Here is a 10,926-nt window from a genome sequence, read left to right as displayed (position 1 = left end):
CTGTACAAACTGTATTTTATATCCCCTTATCCTAACCCTATGCCTAAACCTAAAGTTTTTGCATTTTTACATATTCAAAACACAATTCTGTATGATTTATAAGCCTGTTTCCTCATGGGGAACTAAAACATGTCTCCACAAGGTTAAACTTTACTGGTATTATACTTTTGGATGAACTCAAAATATAAAAAAGGCTATAATAGTATCTTAATGAAATAAAATAACATTGTTGTGTATATAATATTACACATCTATAATATTTGAGGCTTTGCCAATAAAGAACCTACAGTTGAGGTTAAAAGTTTACATGCACGCTGCAGAATCTGCAAAATGTTAATTATTTTACCAAAATAATAGGGATCATACAAAATGCATGTTATTTTTTATTTAGTACTGACCTGAATAAGATATTTGATATGTAAAGATATGCAGACATTTACATATAGTCCACAAGAGAAAATAATAGTTGACTTTCTAAAAATGTCCCTGTTCAAAAGTTTACATTCACTTGATTCCTAATGCTGTGTTGTTACCTGAATGATCCACTTTTTTTTTTTTTGTGATAATTGTTCATGAGTCGATTGTTTGTCCTAAATGCTTCAGAAGGAAAAACAATGCATTAACTTTTGAACAGAATGAAGACGTGTACATTTTTCTTATTTTGCCTAAATATCATATTTTTATTTAGTACTGTTTTTCCTTCTGGAGCATCAGTGAGCATTTTAACCTTCTGTAATAGCTGCATATGAGTCTCTCAGTTGTCCTCAGTGTGAAAAGATGGATCTCAAATCATACAGTCATTATTGAAAAGGGTTCAAATACACAAAAATGCTGAAAAACCAAAGAATCTGAAGGATTTTCCTGAAAAATAGCGTGCAGTTGAACTGTTCAGGACTAACAAGAGACTCATGAACAACTACCACAAAACAGAAAAACCAGCTGTGGATCATTTAGGTAACAACACAATTAAGCATATGTAAACTTTTAAACAGTGTCATTTTTAGAAATTCAACAATTATGTTCTCTTGTGCACTATATAAAGGTATTTTATGTAAAATATCTTATTCATGTCAGTGCTAACTGACATGAATAAGCTGATCTCAACTATAATTGTGGTAGGCCACTTGTGAACTTACTTGTGGTACTTTTGATGTTACGTATACATAGGATTGGTATTATTTTTACCTGTTATTCATACATTGGTTGATGTCTGGTTATCTCAGCCATATGCTTTAGCTAAATGCACTGTAAAATGTTTTTTAAATATTATTGGAATATGCTTTACAAGAATACTATTATTTTAGTCTTCTACTTAAAAATTGAATATAGAATTAAATGGGTTACTTGCCGTTTCATTGTAATTAGCCTGCTTGTGGAGATTTATTAGCAATTTTTGAGCAAAAAATTCGAAATTGTTTTTTTTTTTTTTTTTTTTTTTTTTTTGCAGTGTGGTATTTGGCAGCTTTCCATAGTTAAACAATACTGCCATCTGGTGATGTGAAAGCAGTTTAGTTATTATCGCAGATCTGTCGCATGAATTGCACAAATAATGTGTGTAGGTTTATAATTTCAAAATGATTACTGGAACGTATGCAATTGAAAGAGGTGAAAACTTAAACTATTACTCTTATCTTTTAAAGACTTATAATAACAACATCCTTTATTAACTTCTTCACGTAAGATCACTATTTCCTGGTGTGGGTGCCCTAGTCCCCGGGCTTCCTTCCTCCTAGAAAACTTTTTCTCACGGCCCGCGCTAAAAAGGTGCGGTCTCTCTTCCCATCGTGAGAACTTTCACACGCGTTTGGCTGGCAGCAGTCCGCAGCTCACTCTCGCGATAACAAGGGACTCGCTCTCATACGCTCCCATAATAAGCGACCGCGAATTCTCGCGTGACTTTACAACTTTCCCACGCCTGTGTCCCCCCTTCCTGCATTATTTCTCACACTGCCCCTCCCCCTCGTCTAAATGCAGTCTGTTGGAAATCTCGCGATTGTTGGCGTTATTAGAGAGAGTTGGTGAAGATGGCGCCTGTTGTGACAGGGTAAGCAGCGAAATTATCAACGGACGGGGCATGGAAAAGTCACAGCTAAAATAAGTTTCGTCTGTTTAGTAAAGATAACTTGCTTTGGTTTAATTCTTTACACCCATGGCCGCGTGTCTGTGCGCTGGTGGCCCGTTCCGGTGTACTTTTGTGTGGTTTTTGAGGTTTTCAACGATGGGCTCTTTTATTCAGTTAGCCGCTTAGCTTTTAGTTAGCTGATAGGTTTTCAGCAGTTTTCCATAAACACTGTATACTGTAGAGAGCAAATCTTTAACTGTAAACACTGTAAGGTTTTATTAACGCCGTGTTTTGAATCTTTAACGTAGTTTAATCTTTCAAAATACTTGTATAAATTTTGAGCCAACTTGTGAGTTGGTGTACGAGTGAGTGAGTGAGTGAGAGAGAGAGAGAGGGAGAGAGGGGGCAGGTTAGCAGATGTTAGCCAGCCAAGTTAGCTGGTCTAAGGGTCCATAACAAAAACTGGGAGCTTTCAAGAGGTTTCAAAACGTTATCTTTGTTTCTCAGTTAAACTACTTTTAGCGTGACAATTGTGTATTTGTAACGTCCCGTCATTAAGATGTAAAATGCTAGTATGTATTTCAACTTTTAGGTTTATTGTGGCTGTCTCAAAACCTAGTGAGCTGTCTAAATAGACAGCAGATTGGGACATCTCATACACGCTTGAACTTGTTTATCCTGCTCAAAAATGTTGTCTTGGTAGGCAGATAACTAGGCTGTTTGGTTTTCCAGCATTGTTATTATTTTGTAGTGTCGATCAAAGTTATGTTTGAAGTTTGTTTTCACTGTCTTATTTCGTTTTGTAGGAAATTTGGGGAGCTCCCTCAGCCAAAGCGTTTAACAAGGTAAATGTACTGTAAAGTTCATGTGGAATGTTTATCAACTACATAAATATTAGAAAATGACAGCTTAAGTTCTGTTGTATTTTGTGGTTTTCCAGGGAGGCGATGCGCAACTACTTGAAGGAGAGAGGAGATCAGACAGTACTCATACTGCATGCAAAAGTCGCACAGAAGTCGTACGGCAATGAAAAAAGGTGAGTGATGGATTTTAGCTGTGAAACATATGTATGATTAATTGTTGATTTTGTTGACTGACTGTACTGTCTACATGAAATCACAACTGAGCCTTTTAAGATAAGCATTTCAGGTCTTACTTTGGATGATTAATCAGAAAAAAAAGTTTAGTCTTTGTGAATCGTCACTACCATCTGTCTCAGTTGATCTGATCATAAACAGTCCGCTGAGACTCATTAGCATCTGTTATTTACATGTGTCTCTAATAGACGCTTATGCTTGGATTACATATGAAATATTACATCTCTGAATTCATGCATATGTTATATCATTTGCTTTGTACTGGAATGCATCAGGATGCATTTGTTACATGCATTTCTGATTACTGCTGAATGTGGACCCTGTTTACACCTTCACTTCAATAGACCCCAATAGAGATGTTAATGGGGTTGTAAAGGTTGCTGTTTACGGTCCAGTTAGGTCTCACGCTACTTTTTTGCCTTTTGAATATCCTGTTTCACTTGGGAATACAACACATTTCAGAAGATAAACGGATTGTGTTTTATGTGTACTATAAAGTAAGTTTGGTAAAATCAAGTTAATGCATAACTTAAAGTAAATGTAAATTCTCTTTGGCTCTGTTAGATTCTTCTGTCCTCCACCATGTGTGTACCTGATGGGTTGTGGCTGGAAGAAAAAGAAGGAGCTGATGGAGAGAGAGGGCTGCTCGGAGCAGGAGTCTCAGCCTTGTGCCTTCATCGGCATTGGAAACAGTGAACAAGAAATGCAGCAGCTCAACTTGGAGGGCAAGGTGCTTTATGGATTATTTATGAATGCATGTATAGAGGATTTGCACTTACGTCATGATTTGGTCAGTTACCCGGATGCGTGGACATATTGGCGATACTCGGATAAACAACAGCATTGATTACACAGTTAATGCACTACTGAATACGTTGTTCTGCTAATTTATGCTGTCTAAACCACAGGGAAAAATGTGTGGAAGCTGCTAAATCACAGAAAAGAACTTAGTATGCAGGAAAAGGCGCAGCATTTTGACAAACTAAACTTAATAGGTGGTAAAATAGGTACGAGCAGTATAAATTTAAATATTTCCCCTTCCTGACTGGAAATTATAAGAACAAACATGAATGTTGTGAAGATTCTTGCCCTGGAAATCCTGGTTCAGTTTGGCCAACCATAGACTCCTTTACTCTTCTCCTTGATTTGTTATAACTTTTGGCAGTCTGTAGTACCCCAAATGTTTTTCCCGGTCCGACCGATTACTACAGCCCAAAAACATGACAATAATTGACCATTTTCAGCAGCAGTAATCAGCAAAATATGCGAGTTTTATTCAGTTCTGTGGCATTGTTTACGTTCAGTACCACCAATATGGCCGACTGATGACGTGTCGTGAAAACACTCTATTGTAACTGCCTTTCTAAATTAACTTAAAGACGGTAACATAATAGCTTTTGTGCTTTGCTTCTGCAGAATTTTTGCACAGCAAAAACATTGTACATTTCTGACTCGGACAAACGGAAGCACTTCATGCTGTCAGTGAAAATGTTCTACGGGAATAGCGCAGATATCGGTGTCTTCCTCAGCAAACGAATCAAGGTCATCTCCAAACCTTCCAAAAAGAAACAGTCGCTGAAGAATGCAGACCGTGAGTCAGAAGAATTTCTTGTTTGGGTCACTAAATAAGTCAGAACTTGTCCAGAATTTTCACAATTGTCTCTTACAGTGTGCATAGCTTCTGGGACGAAGGTGGCTCTTTTTAACCGCTTGCGGTCTCAGACTGTCAGTACGCGGTACCTTCATGTGGAAGGTGGAAACTTCCATGCTAGTTCACAACAGTGGGGAGCTTTCTACATTCATCTATGTAAGTTATTCAGCATCAAATATCTATTAGACACACTATATTAAAAACGGGGCCACACAGAGTTCATTACGTCTAATGAATGAATGACTTTTAATTTTTAAAATCAAGTTTTCTGGTAAACTATGAATTGGTAATTATGTGTAATTCTGAATTCCAGTGGATGATGATGAGTCAGAGGGTGAAGAGTTTACAGTCAGAGATGGTTACATCCATTACGGTCAGACGGTGAAGCTGGTGTGCTCCGTGACAGGCATGGCTCTACCCCGACTGGTAAGCTATTATCCACTTAAGCGTTCATCAGTCAGAATGACTGTGATTGTTCATGATTAAAAGGGTTGGGCTAAGAACTTGTGTCCTGTTCAATCAAGGAATGACATAAAGTTGTGACTCTGTACTGACGTTATATGTTTTCTTTGTATAAATATGTTTGTGTAACTACGTACGTAGCAAGGATTTTTAGGAAGTGAAATGTTGTGATTGTGTGTAGATCATTCGTAAAGTGGACAAGCAGACAGCACTAATGGATGCAGATGATCCTGTGTCCCAGCTACATAAATGTGCCTTCTACCTAAAAGATACTGAGAGGATGTATCTCTGCCTGTCACAAGAAAGGATAATTCAGTTCCAGGTCAGTCCAAAGATTTGAAATATGCACTGTAACTGGTGAAAACATTATATATTTGTTAAAATTGCAATTGCATGTTCTCTTAAATTAGTCTTTGAATTCTCATCTTTTTAATGATTTTGAGGTTCTGTAGCCTTTTTAATGGTAAACAATAAAAATATTTTCCTGCTACTCTCAGGCCACACCCTGTCCCAAAGAAACAAACAAAGAAATGATCAACGATGGGGCGTCATGGACAATCATCAGCACAGACAAAGCAGAGTACACTTTCTATGAGGGGATGGGCCCTGTACCCTCACCTGTCACACCCGTGCCTGTTGTTGAAAGTTTACAGGTAATGCATGACTACATATTACGTCAAACTGTTTTATATTAAAAGAGCATGGAAAAACTGTCATATCACAAAGTAACCTTAAACCCTTCATGTTGTAGCTGAACGGAGGAGGGGATGTTGCCATGCTGGAACTGACAGGACAGAACTTCACGCCTAACCTCAGAGTCTGGTTTGGAGATGTAGAGGCAGACACAATGTACAGGTGAAACCAACACGCCAATTACAGTGCTGTACAGTTCAGCAAATAGAAAAGCAGCTGGCAATAGTAAATCATACACATTTCAAAATAAGAGTCCCGATGCATGTTGGACTGACTTTCATAATTAAAAGTTCTGCATTATGCATATAATCTGATAAACAGCATCAAATCTGACATACTGGATTTACTAGGGCCCTATGAGTTCTGCAATGTGGAAAACGTGGACAATCGTGGAATCATAAAAATGGTGTTTACTGTATAACAGAATATCATAGAATTTGTCAGACTTTAAATGAATTAATCAAAAGGAGGTCATTACCCCTAAATCAAATTGCGATATGGACTAGTAACTTTTCAGTATTAAGCCACAAAATTACTATTTAAATAAGAATTCTGCATTTCTGTGTCCCTATGAATGAATGGCGCAGACGTGCAGTTTCGTTTATTTTACACGCATACTGAATCGCACCTGATGTGCGCTGTGATTTCAGTGTCTGCAGTCTCACTAAATGAGGATATAAATACATGAACACCATCTCCAGAACTGCTCTGAGACTCACTTCATGAGCAATTTACCGTTTAATTTGAATAAAAGTAGCGTCAGATCATATACACACAGAAATGGAAAGGTATTCAAGGCAAAGTTAAAGTTCCCTTTAACTTGAAGACATTGTGCCAGAAATACAGTATATAACTGTTGTTCAGTAGAATGTACATACTACTACTAGTACTAAAATGAGTAAAACTTTTTTTTTTTTTTTTTTAAGGAATAATCACACAAAATGTCTTTTAAAAAGTGTTTTAATAAAAAATAAAATTTGCTTAATTTCCAGTAAATAAAAGATAAATTAAATTAATGTTTTATGCTTTCATTTGATAACCATCAAAATACACAACACATAATTTCTAAAGGGGATTTTTTTATTTTTATTTTAATAAATTAAATTGTTTTTGTGCGTTCAAATAATAAGACATGTTAAAACAAAGAATGTGGTAACAAAAAATCATATGAAAAAAAAAATGCCTTTCACGTTTTAAAATTAAAGCAAAAGATGGATTCATTGTTATTAAAGCAGAACTCCACTTCCAGAACAACAATTCACAAATAATTTACTCACCCCCTTGTCATCCAAGATGTTAATGTCTTTCTGTCTTCAGTCGTGAAGAAATCGTGGTTTTTGAGGAAAACATTTCAGGATTTGTCTCCATATAATGGACTTCATTGGTGCCCGATTTTGAACTTCCAAAATGTAGTTTAAATGCAGTTTCAAAGGACTCTAAACAATCCCAGCTGAGGAAGAAGGGTCTTATCTAGCGAAACGATTGGTCATTTTTTTTTTTTTTTTTTTTTCGGAAAATAAATATTTTTATGACTTTAAGCACAGAAGCTTGTGTAGCACAGGCTCTGGGATGTGCGTTCATGATGTTACGTACTATGTTACGTATTGAATCACATCGAAAGGTCATGCGGAACTAGAGGCCCAATGTTTACAAAGCGAATGCGCAAAGACTAAGAAAGTGGAAGTAAGTTAGCAAATGCTGTTTACAAACAAGAAGGTACAACAGTGTCCTCCTCAAGTTTTTCGCCATACTCCTTACACAGACGATGAACTTACATGTGATTCATAGTAGTGATGGGAAGTTTGGATCATTTTACAGACTCAGACCTTTAAGTCTCGTTCAGCAAAATGAACAAATCTTTTTTTAGAGTCATTTCATTCATTTTAGCAAAATATAATTAAAATGGTACGTGTTACTTCCCTAACACATCTACTGCTTACACAAACAAGACAAAAAAGATTAATTAATTGTTTACCTGGGTCTTTAGTCTATGATTAGCTCACCTCACCTCTTGTCTGATGTCTGACAAGTTTTCGGGTTTGAGTCATTCGTTCATCACGTGACAGCCCCATAAGATGAACGAACCACTCGAAAAACCCGAAGACTCGAAACAGGTGAACTAATTCCTGGACAGAATCTAATAGGATGTTGCGCATGCGCGAATGAACAAATCACTCCCCGAGACGACTCGTTCTTCCCGAGTCACATTAAAGATTTGTTCAAAATGAAAGAATCATACAAGAACGACCCATCACTAATTCGTAGCATCATGGACGCGCATCCCAGAGCCTGTGCTACACAAGCTTTTGTGCTTAAAAAGTATACAAAATTATGTATATAAAATTGTTTCGCTAGATAAGGCCCTTCTTCCTTGGTTGGGATCATTTAGAGCACTTTGAAGCTGCATTTAAACTGCATTTTGGAAGTTCAAAATCGGGACACCAATGAAGTTCATTATATGGAGAAAAATCCTGAAATGCTTTCTTCAAAAAACATAATTTCTTTACGACTGAAGACAGAAAGACATGAACATCTTGGATGACAAGGGGGTGAGTAAATTATTTGTAAATTGTTGTTCTGGAAGTGGACAACAATAAAACAGTAAGCTACAATGACAAATTAGCTTACATAATGTTTATATTGAAAAACTGAATGAGGCATGGCACACACACCACATGCTGTATTATATACAGACTAACACATTAGGCCTACAGAAAGTTTAGCAAACACTGAGGAATCCAAAAAAAAAAAAAAAAAAAAAAAAAATTCTAAGAAAGCCTCCATAGCGTAACGTGAGATAAATAGCAAAGATAACAAGCTTTTCAAAATTAAAACAAAAAGAAAAGTAAAACTAACCTGGCAAAATCGTTACAAATATGTTTGTATGGTTGTCAGCAATTTATAGTTACACGTTCTGTTTCCTCCAGGTGTGGCGAAAGTGTGCTCTGCGTGGTTCCTGACATCTCTGCGTTCCGTGAGGGGTGGCGTTGGGTTCGGCAGCCAGTGCAGGTTCCTGTGACTTTGGTCCGTAACGACGGCATCATCTACTCCACAGCTTTGACTTTTACCTACACGCCGGAGCCTGGACCACGTCCTCACTGCAGCGCCGCGGGAGCCATACTGCGGGCCAACAGCACCTCCACCTCCCCATCTTCATCCTCCTCATCCTCCAGCCTACTTCTGCAGTCAGCCGTCGACAGCCAGGCAGGATACGCGGCAGCAGGAAGCGTGTCTTCATCTTCCTCTTCCTCGGCTATGTCTGTCTCCTAACCTGGGAATCTCGGTGTGTGTTTGCGTGTGTGAGTATGTGAGAGATGGTGATTCGTCCACTCGTAGACTCTCCTGCATAGATTCATGGGATACGGATCACAAAAACGGATAATGGTGCCACAGAGAGAGAAGAAAAGAGAGATGAGACTTCACACAAGGACTGGACAGAACAAATGAAGATGTCTCTTTTCTACTCTCTCTCTGTCTTTCTTTGTTGCGGTTCTTTTTCAATCTGCTTCCTCATGGCGGAGGAAGTGGCAACGGAAGTGAGTGTGCCGTGGATCAAGATTGCCACAGGATCAATGCATTAGCCTTACGTGAAAACAAAAAAACAATCAAAAACAACGGCTAAAACACTTTCTCTTCAAAACAAAGCCTTTTCTAAATAAGTGCAAGCTGGAAATGGCTTTGAGAGATGTTGTTTTCTACTAAAGGGCTTAATGCACTGGGCTTGGAAGAAAAGTTATCATAGTAATATAGTTTTTACGGACCAAGGAATATTATTATTATTATTATTATTTTTATTGATATATAATTTTATAAGCTTTAGCTAAGGTACATTTTTCACCTTTTTCAGTTTTATAACATATAGTAAACTTTTGTTACCAAATAGTTTTGTATATTTCTTGTGAGCGTTTGGGCTCAGAAGGAAAAGGTTCATGCATTTTAAAAGCCTGAACTTATAGCTGCCTTTACTCATCTTGGCAAATGCCTTAAGTCATCTGGAGTTTCACCAGACCCTTTCTGTTTTGTAATAATATTTTTGTCATGTATATTGGTCTTTTTCCCATTCTTTTTATTTTCTCAACTAAACCGAGATGTAATATCGATGCCATTTTTGCGTGTTTGGGAGAAGGTGGCTCTTCTGCTTTGTTAAACTTTTTCCTCATATGAAGTCTTTAACTCAAAAGCTTTAACTGACATTGCCGGTTGGCCTTATGCGCCGTATTGTACTTATCAAATATGCGTAGCCATTGATCTGGCCCTTTTTCATTGGCTATAGATGTTCAAGCTGCCAGCATAACAGTAGCCTATAAAAATCCCACACCAAATGGCTTACATTTTAGTTGAACATAAACGCACAAAATTATTTTTAATGGGTCAGTGATTTCTAATTGGTTGACTCAAATCCTGTGGCGGGGAAGGACAGGACAGGTCTCGTTTGCATATCATTCACGCTTTCAGTGTCATGATTATTGACTAAAATCAGAATTAGAAGCAGTAAAAAATTGCTGCTTTGCTGTCATGTGGTCAAACCGTATTGAGATGGAAGTATGGGGATTCTCAAGTACAGTCATGTTACAAGTAGCAAAGTTTGGATTCTCTGCGTTTCTAGATAGGGATGTGCAAAATGACTTATTTCCAGAATCAACCCATTTAGGGCCAGATTTACAAACAGCTTGCACTGGCGTGAACTCTCTTTTGGTGTTAATAACTATAGTCAGGATTTACTAAAGACACACAGTGGAAAAATAGATGAAAAGACATGGAAACGGTTATTTTTGTGGCTGATCTTTGTTACTTTGCAGTTGTTTCTTTTTAAGATACAAAATTAATGGGAAGAGAGTACTTAAGATTTGCGGTAGTCAGTTTACCACTTTTCAAAGGTGCTGCATGTAATTATTTGACTGTACCAGAGCATAAAAACACCATAATTAGGAAGCATGTTAAGTTCTCTGAAAAACAATGCT

General features: G+C 37.4%; 1 protein-coding gene across 2 annotated transcripts; it reads left to right on the top strand.

Annotated features, from left to right (window-relative positions):
• The first annotated feature begins 1,962 nt into the window (after nucleotides 1–1,962).
• On the top strand, nucleotides 1,963–10,441 carry rbpja (recombination signal binding protein for immunoglobulin kappa J region a). 2 transcript variants are annotated; one of them, XM_051113969.1, is made up of 11 exons: nucleotides 1,963–2,044; nucleotides 2,869–2,907; nucleotides 3,003–3,098; nucleotides 3,724–3,889; nucleotides 4,576–4,750; nucleotides 4,829–4,966; nucleotides 5,124–5,236; nucleotides 5,454–5,594; nucleotides 5,770–5,925; nucleotides 6,024–6,127; nucleotides 8,893–10,441. In XM_051113969.1, exons 1-11 carry the CDS (start codon nucleotides 2,025–2,027, stop codon nucleotides 9,233–9,235), a joined length of 1,491 nt encoding a protein of 496 aa, XP_050969926.1. In that variant the 5' UTR covers nucleotides 1,963–2,024; the 3' UTR covers nucleotides 9,236–10,441. The 2 variants fall into 2 exon arrangements, with proteins under 2 accessions (XP_050969926.1, XP_050969936.1); XM_051113979.1 differs by lacking the exon at nucleotides 1,963–2,044 and adding an exon at nucleotides 2,077–2,098.
• The last annotated feature ends 485 nt before the right edge of the window (nucleotides 10,442–10,926 follow it).

This window comes from Labeo rohita, chromosome 1 (genome assembly GCF_022985175.1).
Source record: "Labeo rohita strain BAU-BD-2019 chromosome 1, IGBB_LRoh.1.0, whole genome shotgun sequence".
NCBI lineage: Eukaryota > Metazoa > Chordata > Actinopteri > Cypriniformes > Cyprinidae > Labeo > Labeo rohita.
This window is presented reverse-complemented; position numbering and strand designations above follow the sequence as displayed.

Excerpts from the sequence above, each read along its gene's own strand:
- rbpja (XM_051113969.1), top strand. The coding sequence starts at position 2,025 with ATGGCGCCTGTTGTGACAGG. Across the intron at positions 2,045-2,868 it reads ATGGCGCCTGTTGTGACAGG|GAAATTTGGGGAGCTCCCTC; the intron begins GTAAGCAGCGAA and ends TTCGTTTTGTAG. Across the intron at positions 4,967-5,123 it reads AGCTTTCTACATTCATCTAT|TGGATGATGATGAGTCAGAG; the intron begins GTAAGTTATTCA and ends TCTGAATTCCAG.